The 23695-nt window shown below is 36.6% G+C and overlaps 1 protein-coding gene and 1 non-coding gene across 6 annotated transcripts in view; both read left to right on the top strand.

The window, feature by feature from the left end:
* The window catches only part of VPS8 (VPS8 subunit of CORVET complex), a 285565-nt gene that overhangs the window by 71492 nt on the left and 190378 nt on the right, over positions 1-23695 (top strand). For all 5 annotated transcript variants that reach the window (XM_043473511.1, XM_043473513.1, XM_043473510.1 and 2 more), the window contains 2 exons: positions 14613-14659; positions 20626-20848. In XM_043473511.1, coding sequence (XP_043329446.1) covers positions 14613-14659; positions 20626-20848 — 270 coding nt within the window. The remainder of the gene's footprint in view (positions 1-14612; positions 14660-20625; positions 20849-23695) is intronic.
* On the top strand, positions 17423-17495 carry TRNAG-CCC. Its single transcript has one exon. It is a non-coding gene; the product is annotated as a tRNA-Gly (tRNA).

Here is a 23695-nt window from a genome sequence, read left to right as displayed (position 1 = left end):
GGTGTACATATATATTCTAGACTTTAATTAAGATTTTGAATCATTATCAAACAATGCATTTTTTATTGCCTGATTGATTTTTAGAATATAAATTATGAGAATTATATTGCTCTAGTTATATTGCAAAGGAATCTGCATCTACTATCTCATTTCTTTTACATCATCCCCATGAAAGCCAGAGATTATATCTTTAGTCAGCAGATGGTAAGACAGTCACAATGCAATAAAATGATCCATTCAGTCACTCAGACAATTGACATGCTTAAATTTAGGTCTTCTCTCAGCTCAGCATGTAAGTCACATATCCATGTTGTCTTTTAAAATTAATCTTAAATATACACAGATATCTAACAAGAGAAACAGTCTTCTTTGGTCACTTGATCACGTATAGGACTGTATATTGAGGAAGAGATTAGAAAAATGTTTACTTTTTAAAAATTCTGGAGACCAAATGTTCAGCTGTTTCTCAGGGATGGCCTTGTATGCTTTTGAGACTGAGGGGAATCTCCTGCTTCAAGCAGATGTTGCTCACAGTGTCCGTGTTGCAAGACAATCAGATAAGCAAGCAGCACACAGCACAGGCAGGAGGACTTGGAGTTTGCATATGGGTCCTTGATCTCCTAATATCCCATAGTGAGGCATGTGTAGACAGGTCTGGCTGGATGGACTGAGGGTTTCGCTTCTTTTTTTTTTTTGCTTTTTAAATTATATACATCTGTTTGTTTATTTTTGGCTGTGCTTTGTCTTCATTGTTGCAAGTGGGCTTTCTCTAGCAGAGTCCCATGCACTATAGAGTAGGTCCTTGTTGGTTATGCGTTTTAAATACAGTGTGTACATGTCCACCCCAAACTCCCTAACTGTCTCTTCCTCTCATCTTTCTCTCTGGTAACCAACCATAAGTTCATTTTCTAAGTTTTTGAGTCGCTTTCTGTTGTGCAAGTTCATTTGTATCATTTCTTTTTAAACTCCACATATAAAGGATGTCATGTTTCTCCTTCTCTGTCTAACTTCACTCAGTATGACAATCTCTATGTCCATCCATGTTGCTGCAAATGGCATTATTTCATTCTTTTTTACGGCTGAGTAGTATTCCATTATATATATAAACCACATCTTCTAAAGCCATTTATCTATTGATGTATACTTAAGTTGCTTCCATGTCTAGGCTATTGTAAACAGTGCTGCAGTGAACACTGGGGTGCATGTATCATTTTGGATCATGTTTTTCTCCAGATATATGCCCAGGAGTGGGATTGCAGGTTCATATGGGAGTTTCTGTTTTTAGTTTTTTAAGGAACCTTCATACTGTTCTCCATAGTAGCTGTACCTATTTACATTCTCACCAACAGTTTAGGAGAGTTCCCTTCTCTCCACACCCTCTCCAGCATTTATTGTTCATGGATTTTTTGATGATAGCCATTCTGGCTGGAGTAAGGTGATATCTCATTATAGTTTTGATTTGCATTTCTGTAATAATTAGCAATGTCCTTTTAATTAAATTTTAAATGTTTGGATCATTGTGCATGCATGCTAAGTCACTTCAGTTGTGTCCGACTCTGTGTGACCCTGTGCACTGTAGCTTGCAAGGCTTCTCTGTCCATGGGATTCTCTAAGCAAGAATACCAGACTGGGTTGCCATGCCCGCCTCCAGGGAATCTTCCTGACCCAGGGATCGAACCCTCATCTCTTATGTCTCCTGAATTGGCAGGGGGGTTCTTTACCACTAGCACTACCTGGGAAGCTCTAGGATCATTGTAGATTAACATTTAGTTGCAAAAAGTAATGTAAACAGATCCATTGTACCCTTAACTCAGTTTTTCCCAGTGGGAACATTTTGCAAAACTATAGTACAAGTACTTAGCTGGGATATTGAACACGTGCAGTAAAGATACCAAAAAACATCATCACCACCACATGCATCCCTCATTACGCCCCCCTGTAGCCATGACTACTTCTCTCCTGTCTCCCCCGGACCCCTTTCTTAACCCTTGGCAACCATTAATTGTTCTCCATTTCTACCATTTTGTCATTTCAAGAATGCTAGGTAAATGAATTTTTAGTATGTAACCTTTGGGGATTGACCTTTTTGAATTCAACTTAATTGTTCGGGGATTCATCTAGGTGGTTGTATCTGTCAGTAGTTTGACTATCCGTCTAGTATCCATATCCATACTATCCATCATAGTATGGATGGATATACCACAGTATGATTAAACATTCACTCATTGAAGGACATCTACATTGTTTCCAGCTTGGGGCTGTTAAAAATAAAGCCAGTATAAACTTTCGTATATAAGTTTGTATAAGCTTTTTTCATTTCTCTGAGAGAAATGTTCAAGAGTGCAATTGCTGGATCATATAATAGCCGCATGTTTAATTTTTTTTTAAGAAACTACCAAATTGTTTTCCAGAGTGGTTGTACCATTTTATATTTTCAACAACAATATATGAATGATTCTGTTTGTCCATGTCCTCACCAGTATTTGGTGAAGTCACTCTCAGTTTTATTTTTGCTATTCTGATAGATGTGTAGTGATATCTCACTGTGGTTTAACTTCTGTCAAATTTTGTTCATGTGTTTTGCCTATGTTCTAATTAGATTTCCATTTTACTGTTGAGTTTTGATAATTTCAGATTTTTTAAAAATGTATTCTACATTCTAGTTTTTTGTCAAATAGGTAAGTAACTTTTCTTTTTACTCTTTTTAGCAGGGCCTTTTGCAGAGCAAAAGTTTTAAATTTTGATGAAGTCCAGTTTCTTTTTCCTTTTATGCTTTGGCATCAGGTCTAAGAACTCTTTGCCTAACCTAGGATCCTGAAGATTTTTTCCTGTGTGTGTGTTTTTTTAAGTTTTATAGTTTCATGTTTGTAATTAATCTGTGATATTTTGAGTTAAATTTTACATAACTTAGACTTAGATTGAAGGTTTATTTTTATTTTTTGGCCTATAAATGTCCAAGTGCTCTGGCACAATTTGTTGAAAAAGCTACCTTTCCCCTACTGAATTGCTTTAGTACCTTTGTCAAAAATGAGTTGGGTGTGCTTGTGTGGGTCTATTTCTCAGTTCTCCTTTGTGTTTCATTGATCTATGTGTCTGTACTTCTGCCAATGCCGCAGTCTTGGTTACTATAGCTTTTATAGTAAGTCTTGAAATTAGATAAAGTGATTCTTCCACTTTATTTTTCATATCAAAATTATTTCAGCTCTTGTAATTTCTTTTCCATATACATTATAGAATATTCTTGTCTGTACAAAAAATCTTGTGAGGATTTTGATAGAAATTATCAATATATTATACCTATGTATCAATTTGGGCAGAATTGACATCTTTACTATGTTGTGTCTTCCAGTATAATTACTATACATGATGTATTAGTTAGTTTTCCTACCTGTCTTCCCTCCCCTTCTCCCTTCTTTTCTTTTGCAATTGTAGATGGGATTGAATTTTTTATTTTGGTGGCCATGTGTTCACTAATAGCATATAGTTGGTTTTTGTGTTTGTCTTATATCCCGCAATCTTGCTGGACTCACTTCTTTGTTCTAGGAAGTTTTGTGTAGATTCCTTGGGATTTGCTATGTAGATAACCATGTTATCCACATACAGGAACGGTTTTATTTTTTTCTTCCTAATCTGTGCCTTCTCCCCTGCTACCCCCAACACTGCCCCTGCCGATGGCTGGAACTTCCAGGGCAGTATTTCTAGGGCTGGAACTTCTTCCCTTGTTAAATAAGCGTGGTGAAAGCTGACATTCTTGCCTTGTTCCCAGTCAGAGTTAAAACATTTGATTTTTCACCATTAAGTGTAATGTTAGTTGCATATTTGTTGCAGATACTCTTTATTAAGTCATGGAAATTTCCCTCTCTGTTTTTCTAAGAGTTGTTTTTCATGAGTGGATGTTGAATTTTGTAAGATATACTTGATTCACCGTTTGATATGATTTTTTTCATTTGTTAATTCAGTTCAGTTCAGTTGCTCAGTTATGTCCGACTCTTTGCGACCTCATGAACCGCAGCATGAAAGGCCTCCCTGTCCATCACCAACTCCCGGAGTCCACCCAAACTCATGTCCGTTGAGTCTGTGATGCCATCCAACCATCTTATCCTTTGTCGTCTCCTTCTCCTCCTGACCTCAATCTTTCCCAGCATCAGGGTCTTTTCAAATGAGTCAGCTCTTTGCATCAGGTGGCCAAGTATTGGAATTTCATCTTCAGCATCAGTCCTTCCAATGAACACCCAGGACTGATCTCCTTTAGGATGGACTGGTTGGATCTCCTTGCAGTCCAAGGGACTCTGAAGAGTCTTCTCCAACACCACAGTTCAAAAGCATCAATTCTTCTGTGCTCAGCTTTCTTTATAGTCCAAGTCTCACATCCATACATGACCACTGGAAAAACCATAGCCTTGACTAGACAGACCTTTGTTGGCAAAGTAATGTCTCTGCTTTTTAATATGCTGTCTGCTGCTGCTGCTGCTATGTCACTTCAGTCGTGTCCAACTCTGTGTGACCCCATAGACGGCAGCCCACCAGGCTCCCCTGTCCCTGGGATTCTCCAAGCAAGAACACTGGAGTGGGTTGCCATTTCCTTCTCCAATGCATGAAAGTGAAAAGTGAAAGTGAAGTAGCTCGGTCGTGTCCAACTCTTAGCGACCCCATGGACTACAGCCTACCAGGCTCCTCTGTCCATGGGATTTTCCAGGCGAGAGTACCAGAGTGGGGTGTCATTGCCTTCTCAATGTGCTGTCTAGGTTGGTCATAACTTTCCTTCCAAGGAGTAAGCGTCTTTTAATTTCATGGCTGCAGTCACCATCTGCAGTGATTTTGGAGCCCCCCAAAATAAAGTCTGTCACTGTTTCCACTGTTTCTCCATCTATTTGCCATGAAGTGATGGAACTGGATGCCATGATCTTAGTTTTCTGAATGTTGATCTTTAAGCCAACTTTTGTACTCTCCTCTTTCACTCTGCCATAAGGGTGGTGTCATCTGCATATCTGAGGTTATTGATACTTCTCCCAGCAATCTTGATTCTAGCTTCTTCCAGCCCAGTGTTTCTCATGATGTACTCTGCATATAAGTTAAATAAGCAGGGTGACAACATACAGCCTTGATGTACTCCTTTTCCTGTTTGGAACCAGTCTGTTGTTCCATGTCCAGTTCTAACTGTTGCTTCCTGACCTGCATACAGATTTCTCAGGAGGCAGGTCAGGTGGTCTGGTATGCCCATCTCTTGAAGAGTTTTCCATAGTTTATTGTGATCCACACAGTCAAAGGCTTTGGCATAGTCAAGAAAGCAGAAATAGATGTTTTTCTGGAACTCTCTTGCTTTTTTGATGATCCAGCAGATGTTGGCAATTTGATCTCTGGTTCCTCTGCCTTTTCTAAAACCAACCTGAACATCTGGAAGTCCAGGGGCCATGTATTGCTGAAGCCTGGCTTGGAGAATTTTGAGCATTACTTTACTAGCGTGTGAGATGAGTGCAATTGTGCAGTTCTTTGATCATTCTTTGGCATTGCCTTTCTTTGGGATTGGAATGAAAACTGACCTTTTCCAGTGCCGTGGCCACTGCTGAGTTTTCCAACTTTGCTGGCATATTGAGTGCAGCACTTTCACAGCATCATCTTTGAGGATTTGAAATAGCTCAACTGGAATTTCATTACCTCCACTAGCTTTGTTGGTAGTGTGCATCCTAAGGCCCACTTGACTTCACATTCCTGGCTCTAGGTGAGTGATCACACCATCATGATTATCTGGGTCATGAAGATCTTTTTTGTACAGTTCTTCTGTGTATTCTTGACACCTCTTAATATCTTCTGCTTCTGTTAGATACCTACCATTTCTGTCCTTTATTGAGCCCATCTTTGCATGAAATGTTCCCTTGGTATCTCTAATTTTCTTGAAGAGATCTCTAGTCTTTCCCACTCTGTTGTTTTCCTCTATTTCTTTGCATTGATCACTGAGGAAGGCTTTCTTATCTCTCCTTGGTATTCTTTGGAACTCTGCATTCAAATGGGTATATCTTTCCCTTTCTCCTTTGTTTTTCGCTTCTCTTCTTTTCACAGCTATTTGTAAGGCCTCCTCAGAGAGCAATTTTGCTTTTTTGCATTTCTTTTTCTTGATCCCTGTCTTGTGTACAATGTCACAAACCTCCGTCCATAGTTCATTGTTAAGTAGGTGATTTATATAGATTTTTTTTTGAGTTTTAAACCAGCTCTACATTCCTTTGGTAAATCCACTTGGTTATGAGACATTATCCTTTCTAATGTGAATATCTGTGTTCATGAAGAATGGTAATCTGTTTTGTTTTCCTGTAATGCCTTTGTGTGGTTTTGGTGTTGGAGTTATGCTGACTTCATAGAATTAGTTGTGAATTATTACCTCCTTTTCAGTGTTATAGAAGAGTTGTTTTTAGTAATAATTTATAATAATTGATATTTATTCCTTAAATGTTTGATAAAATTTACCACTGAAAGTTATCAAAGTCTTGAGTTTTCTTTGTAGGAAAGTTTTAAAGTACATTTTCTTAGAAGATTATGTAGTTCTATTTCTATTTGAGTGAGCATTGATATTTTCTATCTTTAAAGAAATTCAGCCATTTCATCTAAGTTTCATCATTCAACAACAACTCATGACATTTTCATTACCCTTTTCATATCTGGAGAATCTATAGCAATGTCATCTCTGTTGTTATTTATTTTGTTAATTTCTGATTTAATTTCATTGTGGTCTGAGAACATACTTTGTATGACTTGAATCTTTTTAAATTTGGAACTTGCTTTATGGCCTAAAATATATCATTTATCTTAGTAAATGTCCTGCCTGTTTAAGAAAAATGTATGTTTTGCTGATGTTGGAGTGTTCTAAAAATGTTAATTTATAGATTTCTTTAAAGCTATCATTTCAGTGGGTTTCCCTGGTAGCTCAGCTGGTAAAGAATCTACCTGCAATGGAGGAGACCCTGGTTCAATTCCTGGGTCGGGTAGTTCCCCTGGATAAGATAGTTCCCCTGGATAAGGGATAGGTTATCCACTCTGGTGTGCATGGATTTCCCTGGTGGCTCAGACAGTAAAGAATCAATTCAGTATGTACCACTGTCATCATTGACTTTATAATCTTCAAATGTGATAAGTATTCCTTCTTTGAAGAGTTTTAGAGAAAGTTTATTTTTTAGGTGGAAAAGAACATTTATTTTCTGATGTGTGATTCCTTTCTAGTTTTTTTGTATTGGGATCAGATAATGTTTTGTGTACTGATTCTACTTCTTGGAGTTTATTTAGGGGTTTTTTTTGGTGTGTCTGTGGCCCAATGTATGATCACTTTTCATTAGTGTTCCATTAGCACTTGAAATATAGTGTTTTGTGTGTTTTCACAGAGAATAGTTCATTATCAGTCATATTTTTAAAATTGTTAGATATCCTAAATCCTTACCCTTTTTTTGTCCACCCAGTTTCTTGTGGATAGTGAGAAGTAAATTAAAGTGCCCTGGTACAGTGCTCTTTTCTCTATTTTTCCTTCTGTCTTCTAAGCCTTAGGATCATTAGCACTATATAATATAGAATGTACCATGTTGTAATTTGGCATATAGAAATAGGAAATTGATCTTCATGATGATTTATTTACTCACTTAGTGCCATTTTAGCCTGAATTTTACTTTAGCTGATAAACAACATTTAATCTGATCACAGTCCTCTTTTTCTTTGCATGGAGTTTGAGGGTTGGCTTTTTTTAAAGATTTTAGATTTTTGCTTTTTTCAGATTTCAACCTGAAAATCTTAGGTGAATTAAAACAAATATTTTTTTGTTTTTATTTTTTAAAAAGAAAACCTTTAACCACTTTACTTTTTTACATGTGTGTACTTCTGATATTTAAGATTGTGTCTTTTATTCCAGTGATTGCCTTTGTAATTATAGTATTGTATAGTTCCCGTCATCTGCTATTTGTGGGGGGGGGCATTAGTCGTTTCTGTTATTATATAATTTTCTTTATTCTTTCTTCTTAGCATAATTTTCTTTATTCTTCCTCCTCAACCCCTCCTCTGTTGCCAGATTTTAACCATTATCTTTTATACTGTTAAAAATGTTTCTACTTCTAAGTTTGTGAGTTTTAAAGGATATCTTTTAACTACCATTATACCAATGAGGCCACTTAATCTCCCTCCAACCTTTTTTTCCTTTCTCCTCCCAGTTTGTTTTCATATAAGTCTTTTCCTCACTGTCAGGGTGTCTGTTTGTTTTAGGCTTACTTTTTAAGTTAAATATAGTTCCTGCTGATTGCCAGTGCTTTTACTATAGTTTCCCCAGTCATTTCTTGGCTGCTGAATCAGTTCCTTCAAGAAAGACTAATTCCCTGGTGGTCCAGTGGTTAGGACTCTGCACTCTCACTATCGAGGGGGCCCAGGCTCAAATCCTGTTGGGAAACAGATTCCACAAGCCATGCCATGAGGCTCCCCCCCCCAAAAAAAAAAAAAAAAACAAGGGCTAATGAATCACCTCCAGTCTCATCAGTAAAGTCTTTAACTACCCTGAAGCTGTAAAGCTCACAGTGGTGGCTGTATGATTTCCAAAATTCTTATTTTCAATTGAAAGCTTGAATTTTAATCATTAGCAACATGTTCCTTTTTTTCCCCTAAAGTGACAGCTTTACTGTGTTCCATTTCTGAAAAAATTTTCATAACACACTCAAGTCTGAACAGAAATCTTTTTCTGTCAGTCATCATACTCCATGATAGAAGTGATTGGTTCAGCTCACAACTCAAACAGTTGCACAAGTGCTTTTGTTGAGACAACTACAGTGCTTTGTGGTGCAACAGAAGTGCTTTAGTCCTATTTCTTGTTTCATCACAAAGAATTTTTTGTTTTTAATGTAACTTGAAGGTTGAGATTTAATAAAATTAATAAAAAGCACTGCTTCATCAAGGACAGTCTTTGTTTTTGTTTTTTGACTGCGTTGGGTCTTTGTTGTTGCTCACAGCCTTTCTCTAGTTGCGGCGAGTTGGTGCTACTCTGTAGTTGCCGTGTGTGGGCTTCTCATTGTGGTGGTTTCTCCTGTTATGGTGGAGGAACAGGATTGTTCCTGACCAGGGATCAAACCCATGTCCAACTGCATTGGTAGGTGAATTCTTAACCACTGGACCACTGAGGAATCCCCTAAAGGCTGTCTTGAGTGAAAATGGCATTTTTTTCCTTTCCTCTGAGGGTATGACTGTGAAGAATATGATGACTGCTAGTATAGATTGGTTCCACTGCTTGGATTCAGGCTAAGAAGACAGCAGTTTAACTGACCCTTGTTGCATTATATTTGCAAATGTGAACACGCTGAATAATAAAAGTGAAATCTTCATATTACTATTAAGATTATAATATCATGAAAATGTTTGACTTCACAAAACTTTGAGTCTTGAAGATGTCCTGTGGTCCTCTTATGAGTCACACTTTGAGAACAACTGATATCATCTTAATTATGCTAAATGATTAGCAAAAGGTAAAGAAATATAATAGTTTTAAATAATATTTTCTCTTAGTGGTAAAATTATGGAGGACATTTTATCTTTTGAAATGTCTTTATTTTTCAAATGTTATTTGAATTCATACTGTTTTCATGAAGAAGAATATCATGCTTCACATTCTTGGCTATAAAATGATAGGCTTCTAAACAGAAGGGGACAAATGTTTAATAAAAGACACACCATTTTTTTCCCAGATATGGAGGCTATTTGGTCAAGATTTGGCCAAAAGTAAAGTAATACGGAAGAGGTTAAAAAAAAACAAAGGAAGCCTGAAGAGAACAATGTTTTTTGAGTTGTTGAGTCTTCAAATTGTTGGTCTCTAGCTTTTATATTGAAAAATATTTTGCCTTTCCTTAAGGATCTTGAAAATGTTGTTCTGTTATCTTCTGTCATCGAATACTATTGTGGGAAAATCTGAGGCTAGCCAGGTGTCTTTTTGTCCTCTCTCAAAATTCATCTTATTTACTGGCTACTTAGTTTGGGTAATCCAGTAATTTTACTGGGTCTCAGAATAATTAACCTAGGCCATTTTTTACCCTGCGCTATTAATATGTAGATTGACGACTGTAAAAAAAAAATCTCAGGAAGGTTTTCTTGGATTGTATCTTGAACTATTTATTCTATTTTGTTGTTTTAGTTTTCTTATTCAGGGATTTCAATTATGCATATATTGATGTTTTCTCTGTCTCTTCCTCCCCCTCTCCTCCTCCTTCCCCTCTCACCTTTCTCCCCCAGATCTCTGCAAGCTGGTTCTCACCCATTACTGTGCTTACCATCTAATCACGAAGATAAAACACCTTTTTACTATGATACCTATGATATCCTAATCTGTAAATAAAATGTTCATCTTTTATTCATCCCCAGTGCTGTATTAAACAGTGATGATCACTCCTTCCTTTTTAAAATTCTGTATCCTGTAGACATCTATGATTGTATGCTCTTCTCTTTTTTTCTTTTTCTCTTCTTCTAACTTTTAAACCTTTGTGACTGTTCCTGAGTTGGATTTTGTTTCCGTCCTCTGACCGTGTCATAAATACTGGTCGTCCTCAAGATGTAGTTCACTGTCCACTGATTTTTTTCCTTTGTTATTGCCGGACAGTTTTATTCATGTATAATATTTCCTCTCATAACTTAGAAGTGGGTAACTGTTGCAGGTGTTTCAGATTACTATATCCAATTGCTTACTGTTCAACATCTAAGTAAAGGTGTTCCTTAAAGCTATTATGATAGCCCAGACTACATTTAGCTTCTTCCTTCTGATACTCCCTCTTTTATTCCTTATCTCATTTCATGACATCGTCGTCTAACCATCACTCACACTAGAAACTTAGCAGTTTCATAGATTCCTTACGCCTTCCTGCCCACAACCAGTCTGTCACCACCCTCTACAGTTTTTCTTTATAAATAGTTATTGATTCTATCTGCCATTTTTTGTGCCTACTCTCACTACCCCAGTTTAATCTCCTGTTTCCATCTTGGACTGTAATGGCCACCTATCTTCAGTCTTGGTTTTCCAGATCCTCCCTTTATAGAATCAGCAGAGTGATTTGTCTGCATGTATTAATCTGGTGGTTTCACTCTCCATTATCCCTGTCGTTTATCCTTAGTACTTAATACTAGGCTAGGCACTTAATTCCTTATTTTATGCCTTTAATAATTCTGAATATACTTTAATAATTCTACCTAGTAATTATAATATTTGAAGTTTTATGGGTCTCCCCCTGTTGTTTGCAGTTTCTGCTGCCATTTACTTATGGTACATTATTTCATGAGGTGCTTTAAAATTTTTTATTTTGAGCACATCTTTAGTGGGACTTTTTCAGGTCTTATTTTGCATGTGTCAAATACTGCTTCTGGAATTTTCATCTTTCAAGTGCCCTAGGAGTATCCTTTTTTCACAATCACCTTTTATGTTCATTTCTTGGCTTGATTCAGTTCAGTTCAGTTGCTCAGTCATGTCCGACTCTTTGCGACCCCATGAATCACAGCACGCCAGGCCTCCCTGTCTAGCACCAACTCCTGGAGTCCACTCAAACCCATGTCCATCGAGTTGGTGATGCCATCCAACCATCTCATCCTCTGTCATCCCCTTCTCCTCCTGCCCTCAATCTTTCCCAGCATCAGGGTCTTTTCCAATGAGTCAGCTCTTCGCATGAGGTGGCCAAAGTATTGGGAGTTTCAGCTTCAACATCAGTCCTTCCAATGAACACCCAGGACTGATCTCCTTTAGGATGGACTGGTTGGATCTCCTTGCAGTCCAAGGGACTCTGGAGAGTCTTCTCCAACACCACAGTTCAAAAGCATCAATTCTGCGCTCAGCTCTCTTTATAGTCCAACTCTCACATCCATACATGACCACTGGAAAAAACATAGTCTTGATTAGATGGACCTTTGTTGGCAAAGTAATGTCTCTGCTTTTTAATATGCTATCCAGGTTGGTCATAACTTTCCTTCCAAGGAGTAAGCATATTTTAATTTCATGGCTGCAATCACCATCTGCAGTGATTTTGGAGCCCAGAAAATTAAAGTCAGCCACTGTTTCCCCATCTATTTGCCATGAAGTGATGGGACTGGATGCCATGATCTTAGTTTTCTGAATGTTGAGCTCTAAGGCAACTTTTTCACTCTCCTCTTTGACTTTCATCAAGAGGCTCTTTAGTTCTTCTTCACTTTCTGCCAAAAGGGTGGTGTCATCTGCATATCTGAGGTTATTGATACTTCTCCCAGCAATCTTGATTCCAGCTTGTGCTTCATCCAGCCCAGCGTTTCTCATGATGTACTCTGCATATAAGTTAAATAAGTAGGGTGACAATATACAGCCTTGATGTACTCCTTTTCCTGTTTGAAACCAGTCTGTTGTTCCATGTCCAGTTCTAACTGTTGCTTCCTTACCTGCATACAGATTTCTCAGGAGGCAGGTCAGGTGGTCTGGTATGCCCATCTCTTGAAGAGTTTTCCATAGTTTATTGTGATCCACACAGTCAAAGGCTTTGGCATAGTCAATAAAGCAGAAATAGATGTTTTTCTGGAACTCTGGCTTTTTTGATGATCCAGCAGATGTTGGCAATTTGATCTCTGGCTCCTCTGACTTTTCTAAAACCAGCCTGAACATCTGGAAGTTCATGGTTCACATATTGCTGAAGCCTGGCTTGGAGAATTTTGAGCATTACTTTACTAGCGTGTGAGATGAGTGCAGTTGTGCAGTCGTGTGAGCATTCTTTGGCATTGCCTTTCTTTGGGCTTGGAATGAAAACTGACCTTTTCCAGTCCTGTGGCCACTGCTGAGTTTTCCAGATTTCCTGGCATTATTGAGTGCAGCACTTTCACATTATCATCTTTGAGGATTTGAAATAGCTCAACTGGAATTCCATCACGTCCACTAGCTTTGTTCGTAGTTATGCTTCCTTGGCTTGATTATTCCCATACTAAGGAGACAGTGTAAATTCAAGTTCCATATCCACCTATAGGCAGGATCTTGGTTATAAATTCTCAGAGAGTACAAATTTATCCCCTCTGAGTCCAGGCATCCAGGCAGAGACAGACAGCGTTTCTTGTGATCTTTCTATGCCTATAGGCAGTTTTTTAATTTTCCCCCTAATTTCCTTTCACTAAGGAGATACCTTTTAAGAATCCTGGTTTTAGGAGGGTCTTTGTTTCACTTCTTTATGTTGCAAGAATCAAGGCCTCAGCTTGTTTCTGACATTAAAACCCAAGCTCTTACATGAATAACAAATTTATAAGACAGTCTGAGTGACAGCTCAGGGCTTATTGTTTTGGTTTGCAGTTCCCTTTTCAATTTTAAACCCTGGGTATTGCCCCTATTTTGGGGCAGGGGGAGCTCAACTATGTATTTTAAAGAGTGTTTATTAAATTTCCCCAATGTTTCTAAGAAGGTTTTGTTTTTTTTTTTTTCTCCTGGCGATTATTCATCTCACTGTATTCTCACTCAGGGTTTAGACTTAATACAGCTCTAACACATTTCATATCTATGGTTTTAGTTTCTGATTTTGAAGAACCTAAATAAGATTCTAATGTAGTCATGAGGAATATTGATAACTAAAGGAAGCAGGATGGATGGCGCAAGAATAGCCTTTCAGAATCATAGGTCCTTCTTTCGCTTACTTCTCTCTCAGATAGTAAGGATTCTTCAGTTTTTGTTCTTTTTGTCAAAGGATTGTTAAGCTTGTGGTATTCTCTTCTTCACATAGTGTCTCCTCTCTTCTGATGGGTATTCTTCTGCACATAATCTAGGTCTTCCAGGATGTTTAAAGGAAACCATTGCTCCTCAGCTAACAGAAAATGAAAGAGCACTGCTGAAATGTTAATGCTTGGGTACTTGACAAGTTCTAGTCATAATAAGCTACTGCTCCTTCCTCACACGGTTTCTCTTTAAAAAGGCCAAAATTATGGGTTGCCATTTACTTGATTTGAGTCTATGCATGATGAATTTTAAAAAATCAAAATATTTTGAAACTGAGAAATTAAAGCAACCTTAAAATAGCTGGTTTTGGAGGATTGTGGCAAAATATGGACAACTTTAATCACCCGAGCCACCAGTGGGACCAACTAACTGTATTGTATTATTAATTTGATCTATTTCTTTCCTTGCAGATTTTCTTTACAAAATTGTGAGATAATTACACATTGTCAAGGTTGTTATAATGTTGTAAGCTCTTTATTAACTTGTAATATCTACATAATATTTTATTTAAATAGCAAATTTAAATTAAATAGCAAATTTAAATAGCAAATTTACTTAACTATTTTCCCATGTTGTATATTTAATTTCAATGTCTCCCTCCCCTCTGCCGCCTTCTCCCCTCTCTTTTATTATAGAACTGTAGAGAATATCTTAATACTTTAATTTTTTTTCTTCTTAAATGTATTTAGGATATATTTCCTGATAGAATTACTGGGTAAAAGTGTTTTCACATTTTTAAGGCTTTTGACACAGAATGCCAAATTGCTTACCAAAAGTATAGTGCCAAGTTATATTCTCCCAACAGTTTAACAGTACTTGAAACAGACTACTTTTATTATGTGTTGTGTCTATCCAGGGGGCCGCTGGACAGAGATGTGGTTCTGATGCTTTCTTTATTGTTTCTCTGCAGGATATGGTACCCGTCATAGTTGATTACTGCCTTCTGCTACAGCGAAAGTGAGTATATATTGCCTGTCAGATTCAATTGTTTTGAATCCTATTTGCCTCTTGCTTATATTATAATATACTGCTATGAATTTGACTGAATGGTTTTTTAAAACAATGAATTTACAGAAATTCTTTAAAAATTTTCAGTCCATTTACCTAATAAAATTAACTTGTCCAATATAGATGCTGTGGGTATATCATCCATAAATTTATGTGGCAGAGTAGTGGAGATAAAGAACATAGCAAAAGAACAATACTACTTAAAGATCTTAAAAGTGTATGATTCATGCACTATATATATATATATCTCTATATAGAGAGAGAGCATACATATATGTATGTGCTTTTTTTATGAATCATCACTAAAACACAGTATTTCATACCATTCAAAAAAAGGCAAGATTTATTGTGTTTCCACAGTGTTGGTTTTTGGATCCTCTTTGTTTAAAAGAAATCAGTGTAAATAAACTCTTGATTAGATTCTGTTTATTTAAATAGTAACTGTGTAAGTTAACCAGCCTGTGCTATTTCATAATTCTTCAGATTTATAATAATAGCATCCTGTATTACAGGTTTTGTTCTAAGTACTTTCCATTTATCTATCTTTTATAACAAGTTATTTAACTTTATAATAGTGAGATATAGGTATCATTATTATCTTCATTTTACATATGAAGTTCCAGAAGTAGTATGTGATTAAGTAACTTGCCAAAGTTTGCTCCTACTTCTTTTGAGGAGCAAAGGTAGGGTTCTGATGCAGGTGGTCTAGCTCCTGGCTTTTTGCTCTTAACTACCAGGTTGTACCACTTCTTCAGTAGTGGAGGACAGCTGTGAGGATCCAGTGCAGATACTCCCCAAGCCCTGTGCAACACTGACTTTGACTCCTGAATTGATGTCTATTCAGTTTGCCTGAATCATATACAGTTGGATCATACTTAGAAAGTATCAGTGAAGGTTATCAGGAAGACAGTCATTTGCTGTGTCAGACCTTCAGTTAAGTCACAAAGGGCTCTAGCTTCTGTTTACTTAGGGCTCATTCATTCCAGTGTTTTAGCTATAACATTATATGTAATTATCCAATGAGGTATATTGTATTCACGGTTGAGATATTGTTGAGAACATTGTTTTACATTATATATTATATTGTATTTACATTTACATTATATTGTCTTCTTTATAAAGACCCATGGAAGACATTTCTCTTATATCTAGTGGGGTGTTGTTTGGTTCTGTTTATATATTTAGTGCACACTGGCCAGTGTTAGGATTGATGCTCTTGCTCCCTTCAGACAGTCTCTGAATTTGTAATTATCGCATCATCAAAGCTGAGTTCTTCACATTTTTTAATTGTTAAATTGATAGTTCAGAAAGTGAATTTGGTCATTTTCTCTGTCAGTTTGAAGTTATGAATGATAAACTCCAAATAGAATCTTTAATATGAGTATTAAAAGTTATGTAGAAGACCTTTTTGGTGGCCCTCTGTTATTCAGAATGGATTTTTTCTGTTACACTCTGTGGGAGCTAAGTTTGAAGTAATAAACATCTGTTTTTAAATTAGCCCTTCCAGAAAACAAAGTCTGCACCCTAAAGAGTAATGCCTAAGTACGGAGAAACACAAGAGCCAAAAACTTTTTTTGTATGTACTTTTCTTTCTCTCTCTCTCTCTGATGCGCTAATAAATATTCTCCCAGGATGATGAGAAAATGTCTTAGAATTTTGTTTTATTTTTATTTGAAGTTAGAGATGCAGATAGGAGTTGCTGAGTTATATTTTTCTTGCTTCCTTATTATAGCCTCTTACTGGTTAAGAAAGAAACAGAGTTTTGCCATTAATCTTACCAGCACTGCATGCTGCAGTTTGTCACAGGAGTGCCTTATTTGTCAACTTTTATGCTCTGGTTACTGAATTTTTAGCTCTTTAATTCTCCTCCTCCAGACTTTTTGTGCTGAGCTAAAATATATAATTATCTTTCCTAGCATGTTGTTTTTAACAACACATTACAGAGTGCACGGGCTAGCAAATATGACATTTTCCTTAAATTCATTAGAGTCACTTTGTTACTTTTATTTTATCTTTCTTATAGTAAAGCTTCATTAATCTCAGTTTCTTTTACTTGGCTAGTAGTTGGTAATCACAAAAATGTAATGGACTATTGATTTAAAATGAAACTAACATGAAAAATACTCCAATAAATGTAAAGCAAAGGGGAAAATGTTGCAAAAATTACACTTGTGGCTATGAGAAAAAAATTAATGGATATATACACACACCCCCCACCTGATATTGCAAATACTGTTTATTGAAAAGCAGCATGAAGCAAACCTAGAGCCTATTATACAAAGTGAAGTGAGAAAGACAAATATCATATGTTAATGCATATATATGGAATCTAGAAAGATGGTACTGATTAACATACCTACAGGGCAGCAGTGGAGATGCAGACATAGAGAACAGACTTTTGGACACAGTAGGGGAGAGAGAAGGTGGGATGATTTGAGAGAGTAGCACTGAAGCATGCTTACGTATGTAAAGTGTGTGGCTAGTGAGAATTTGCTGTATGAGGCAGGGACCCCAAAGCCGGTGCTCTGTGGCAACCCAGAGGGATGGGGTGGGGAGGGAGGTTTAAGAGGGAGAGGACATAAAGGGAAAAAAAAAGAGGGAGAGGACACATGTATACCTACTGTTAATTCATGTTGATATGTGGCAGAAACCATCACAATATTGTAAAGTAATTATCTTCCATTAAAAATAAGATAAAAGACTATTGGGACTTCCCCGATGGTCCAGTGGCTAAGACTCTGCACTCCCAGTGCAGGGGGCCCAGGTTCGATCCCTGGTTGAGGAGCTAAATCTCACATGCTGCAACTAAGACCTAGCACAGCAAAATAAATAATAAAAATAAATCAATAAAATAAAAGACTTATAAAAAGAAAGCAATGTGGGGTTCGGTGCAGTTGTAGCCAGTCCACTTATCATTTGTCCTCTTCCAGGACTTCAGGTGAGGCCAGTCCCCATCCCATTACTTTCAGAATCTACTCCGTCCTTTTTGTAGAACTTGTCATAAAAGACCACATCTGTGGATGAACCATCTACCACTTTTCACAGCTGACGTGAGGCACATATGTAAAGATTAGCAAATTTAGTAAAAATTAAATAATCAATCCTAACAGGTAAATAGAATTAGCACAGTTATTGTATTTAAAAAAGAGAGAATTAAAGAATCAGTGAATTATATAAGTAAGTACACTGTATGAATGGAAACACAGATTGCCAGTCATCAGAGAACTGAAAATAGTGATAGCGTTTATAATTAAATTATATGGGGGGAAAAAAGACAATTGTCCATTGAAACTGTTGAAATTATACATTGCTGATGCTATGTGAATTGGTGCTGTGATGCTTTTTGGAGATAATTTAGTTTTTAAAAATTTTATTTATTTTTTAATTGGTGAAGCATTGCTTTACAATTTTGTGTTGGTGTCTGCTATACAACACGAATCAGCCATAGTTATATATTTATAAAACATCCCTCTCCTTCCTTCCCTCCCCTCCCCCAGCCCACCTCTCTGTGTCACCACAGAGTGCCAGGCTGGACTCCCTGTATTATTTAGCAGTTTCTCACTATGTATTTTACACATGATAGTCTATGTATGTCAGTGCTGTTTTCTCAATTTGCCCCACTCGCACCTTCCCTCACCTTCTTGTGTCCACAGGTCTGTTCTCTACTAGGTTCATCAGTGTATTATTTTTCTAGATGCCATATATATATGTGTGTGTGTTAATATACAATACTTGTTTTTCTCTTTCTGACTCACTTCACTCTATATAAGAAACTCTAGGTTCATCCATCTCTCTCCAACTGACTCAAATTCATTCCTTTTTATGGCGAGTAATATTCCATTGTATAAATGTACCACAACTTCATTATCCATTCACCTGTTGATGGACATCTAGGTTGCTTCCATGTCCTGGCTATTGAAGATGTTGCTGCAGTGATCATTGGGGTTTATGTGTCTTTTTGAATTGTGCTTTTCTTAGGGTATATGCACAGTAGTGGCACTGCTGGGTCATATGGTAGATTTATTCTTAGTTTCTAAAGGAATCTTCATACTGTTTTCCATAATGACTGTATCAGTTTATAGTTCCATCAGCAGTGCAGGAGGGTTCCCTTTTCTCCACATCCTCTCCAACATTTATTTGTAAATTTTTTGGTGATCGCCATTCTGACTGGTGTAAGATGATACCTCATTGTAGTTTTGGTTTGCGTTTCTTTAATAATGAGCAATATTGAGCATCTTTTCATGTGTTTATTGACCATCTTTATGTCTTCTTTGGATAAATGTCTGTTTATAGGTCTTCTGACCTTAATTTGATTGAGTTGTTTGTTTTTCTGATACTGAGCTATATGAGCTACTTATATATTTTGGAGATTAACTCTTTGTCAGTTGCTTCATTTGCAATTATTTTTTCCCATTCTGAGGGTTGCCTTTTCACCTTGTTTATAGTTTCCTTTGCTGTGCAAAAGCTTTTAGGTTTTTTAGGTCCCATTTGTTTGTTTTGGTTTTTATTTCGATTAATCTAGGAGGTGGGTTAGAGAGAATCTTGCTGTGATATAGGTCAAAGTGTGTACTGCCTATGTTTTCCTCTAAGAGCTTTATAGTTTCTGGCTTTACTTTTAAGTTTTTAATCCATTTTGAGTTTATTTTTGTGTATGGTGTTAGGAACTGTTCAGATTTCATTCTTTTACACTTAGCTGTTCAGTTTTCCTAGCACTTAAATGACACACTTTTTTTTTTTTTGGTATCTTTTGACTTTAAATAAATTTCTAAACGTAGAATGACTAAGGAATTATTAATAAGTATCCCAAATGGAAAGACTACATAAGGAGATGTTCATTGTGGCCTTACTCATTATAGTGAAATAGTAGTGTTATCCTACAGGAATAGCTAAATAAATTCTGATGTTTCGGCATATTGACACTTAAGTTAGACAAAATGATAATTTTAAAGAGTGACTAGAAACTTAGAACAATGCTATCATATAATTGCATGAAAACAAAATTCAGATCGTATCTATGATGAATATAACTCTAACATTGTTTCTGGGGATTTCCTTGGTGTTTCAGTGGCTAAGACTTCACATCCCAGTGCAGGGGATGCATGTTCAGTTCCTGATCAAGGAGCTGAGATCACATATGCCTCTTGGCCAAAAATCCAGTAATAAATAAATAAAAATAAAAAACAGAAGCAATATTGTAATAAATTCAATAAAGACTTTAAAAATGGTCCACATAAAAAAATCTTAAAATAATAAAATTATTCTTTGCAGAAGAACTGCAAAATAAATAAAACAGTTATTGAGTGTGGCAGCATTTGTTTAATTACCTTTTTTTTTGTTTCTGCAATAAAAGTTTTCAGCCATGTTTTTAAAATATTGAGCATTTTCTTTTTCCTTTCCCTCAATTATCACTACCTAAACCCTTTGGGAAGCAAGGGGCAAGAACTAGATAAAGAAGCAAATTAGCCATGCAGATAAGATGGGAAGATTTAGATACCAGGAAAGAGGAAAGGATAAATTGTTAATAGTCCATTTATTTTTTTCTACTTCATCAAAGTCTCCGTACTACCTGCTCTCATATTGGTATTGTCTTTAAGAAGCGGTGTGTCATAGGGATTCAGCAGAGTTGAGGCCAGAAGACTGATTCAAATTCTGACTCTATCCCCTTGTTAGCTAACTGACTTCCAGCAAATAATTTAACTTCCTCAACACTTTTTATCTGTAAAAAGTATTGGGCAAATTAATTAGGATAGTATATATAATATGAGATTTTTCTAAACATAAAGCTTTACGCAAATATTGTTGCTATTTTTAATAAACCTTGGAAGTTGAAATAGAAAGATGAGATATACTTAGAAGACTGAATTTAATGGATGGTTGGAATGTTCCTAAAAGTATTTTTCCCCATTCTGTTACAGGGATCTTTTATTTAGCCAGGTGTATGATAAATTAAGTGAGAATTCAGTGGCCAAAGGAGTGTTTCTGGAGTGCCTTGAACCGTATATTTTAAGTGATAAATTGATGGGGATCACACCCCAGGTAATGAAAGACTTGATTGTTCATTTCCAAGATAAAAAGTTAATGGAAAATGTGGAAGCCCTCATTGTACATATGGATATCACCAGCCTAGATATTCAGCAGGTGAGTTTATAGGCAGTCTACTAAATTATGGAATAGACATCATTCCTTTATTGATTATATTTATCTGATTTTATTAGGCCTCACTCTATATCAACCCGAATTATTTTTGAGCACTTTTTGGTAATAAGAGGTCTCATAAACTTGTATTTATCAGTATATTTCTTTGAAGTGTTCTTTATTGGGAGCTAGATTAGAAAATCCTGCAAGCCTTTGGTTTCTTTGATATCCCCCAGACCTCTTCACATGGAGTTTATATTTGGTAGTTGCTCAGTAAATAATTATTGGCTGATCCTCCTTCATCAGTTTGTTCACTACTGCAGTTTTCATCCTGCAAATGAATTTCAACTATAAGTACTTTCACATGAATAATAGAATATTTTTACTTTTGAGAGTATGAAGCCATTTTTTTGAAAAGTTAGTTTGCATGTCCAGAGTTGATAACTTTCATACATTGTTTTGAAATACAGAGCATAGTATAAAAAGCAAATTTTCGGACATTTTAGCTTGATTAGCCAACCTGTTGTTTGATAAAATGCTTCCAGCATATCTGAGGTCTCCAGAACAAGTATTAAGTCCTTAATTGAGGAGCAAATATGTATCTGACCTAAGACACTTCACTAACTCTTCATTTAACTCTTCAGTTTCACATTAGTCCAGTTATGAGCGAAGGCACAAAGATACCAAGGGGCTGAGCCCTATGATCTAAAATACGAGTGACTTACAAAGTTAGAAGGACCAATAGGTTTTTTTTTTTTTTTTTTAATGTGGAAAATCACATGGAAATGAAGGGTTTGAAAAATGATTCTTGTTTTCTTCCTGGAAGCTCTGTATGAATGCCTGTGAGTTTGCAAAAACCAGTTCCTCTTCTATATATGCCTTTCTGTCACATGGGTAAGTTGGCATAATCTTCACATCTGACATTAGGTCCATTGATTTGAGAGCATGTTATCATTCTAGCTTTATTTACCTGTCACTGATATAAGAGAAATTTCTAATTTCTTCTCCTTCCAACATTTTTAGCTTTTTCTCCAACACTGGGTTAGTATATCTACTCTTTTTCATGTTAAAAAAGCAGTTTAAACAATCTCCCCCTCAGATTCCTTTCTCTCTGTATCAAATCTTCTACTTCTTCCTCTTGCCTTACCTCCACATCTCATTTCCCCCTTGCAGCTGGATTCCTTCCTTCCCCTGCTCTTTCTCTCCTTTCTTTCCCACATTTTGAAAGTATTTTCTAGATTGCTTCTTCTATTTCATTCACATCCTAATAATTCTTCAACTTTGCTTTCACTAGAGTCTGTAATGACCTCCATGTCCACTATATCAAATGGCATTTCCCAAATTCCTTCAACAGCATTTATTAATTAATTCAAGAAGAATTTATTGAGTGACAGGCTCTAAGTATGCTTTCATGAACCCAGTAGACAAGGCTTGTCCTCTCATAAGGCTTACATTAGCAAAAAAAAGAAAAAGGTTTGACAGTAAGAGACAAACAAGTAAACAAACCAAAATATCCAAAACAAATGTTCTGTTAAAAGTGAAACAGGCAATAGGTAAAGAGAGAATGAGAGATTATCTTAGATTGTTATAGAAAACTTTCTTGAGAAAGTAGCATTGAGTCTGATTGATTCTGGAATCTGAATTACAAGAGGAATCAGTAATGCAAAGATCTTGGAGGAGAAGATTGTTATGGGTAAAAGCAACAACTGATGCAAAAAAGCAAAAAAAAAGCTGTGCCTTGGGTATTAACATGCTTAGTCACTCAGTCATGTCTGACTCTTTATGACCCCATGGACTGTAGCCCACAAGCCTCCTCTGTCCATAGGATTCTCCAGGCAAGAATACTAAAGTGGGTTGCCATGCCCTCCTTCAGGGGATCTTTCTGACCCAGGAATTGAACCCAGGTCTCCTGTGTCTCCTGCATTGCAGTCTGATTCTTTACCATTGAGCCACAGGGGAAGCCCTTGGGTGTTAAAGTTACAAATGAAAGAAAAACAACTTGGTTGAAAAAGAGAGGTAGCTCTTTTAGAGCAGGGTACATTTTTCTGTTTTATTCTGAGTGTTATGTGAAATCCTCAAAAGATTTTAAATGAGATTACTTTGATTTGCTTATGGGTAGCAGAATGAGAGATAGGGACCTAGTAGAGAAGCAAGGAAATTGGTTAAGAGCTAGTCAAAAGGAGGTATACTGGCCAGAGATGGTAGTGGTGAAGTGAAGAGAGATGGCTTGACTTTGGGAATGTTTTGTAGGTAGAACTCATTTTCTGATGAATCAGACCTGAAGGTGTAGAAGGAGAGAATTTAAGACTCTTGCCTAATATTTTGGCTTGAGAAGCAAGGTGGATAGTAATTCCTTTAAGAAGATTGGAAGACTGGGATAGATCTGAGTGTAGGAGACAAATCAGAAGGTATATTTTGCAGTTTTATTTTGAGATACTACTAGACATAGACATTTAGGTGAAGATATCAAGTCAGTGGCTGAATATGTGGGTCAGAGGGGAGGTTAGGGAAGCTATAAAGATGTGTATGACCTTGACACTGGCTGAGAGGATGAGAAGAGGACCCAGAACATGCCTTTGTCTGGGAAAACTCTTCCATGACACCTCACTTCCATTTTCCCTCTGAACCTCTTTGGCTGTTCCTTACCATTCTCCTTCTTTGACCTCTGCTCTTCTACTTCAGTCTTCTTTCACTTAAGTACTATAATTTAGCTCTCATAGGAACAGAGTATGATGTACTACATACTTCAAGTCAGGGCTTCGCAGGTGACTCAGTGGTAAAAGAAAAAAAAAATCCACCTGCTAATGTTGGAGACATGGATTCGATTCCTGGGTCAGGAAGATCCCCTGG

Source organism: Cervus canadensis, chromosome 7, assembly GCF_019320065.1.
Source record: "Cervus canadensis isolate Bull #8, Minnesota chromosome 7, ASM1932006v1, whole genome shotgun sequence".
NCBI lineage: Eukaryota > Metazoa > Chordata > Mammalia > Artiodactyla > Cervidae > Cervus > Cervus canadensis.
The sequence above is the reverse complement of the archived record's forward strand: the minus strand, read 5'-3'. Positions and strand labels throughout refer to the sequence as shown.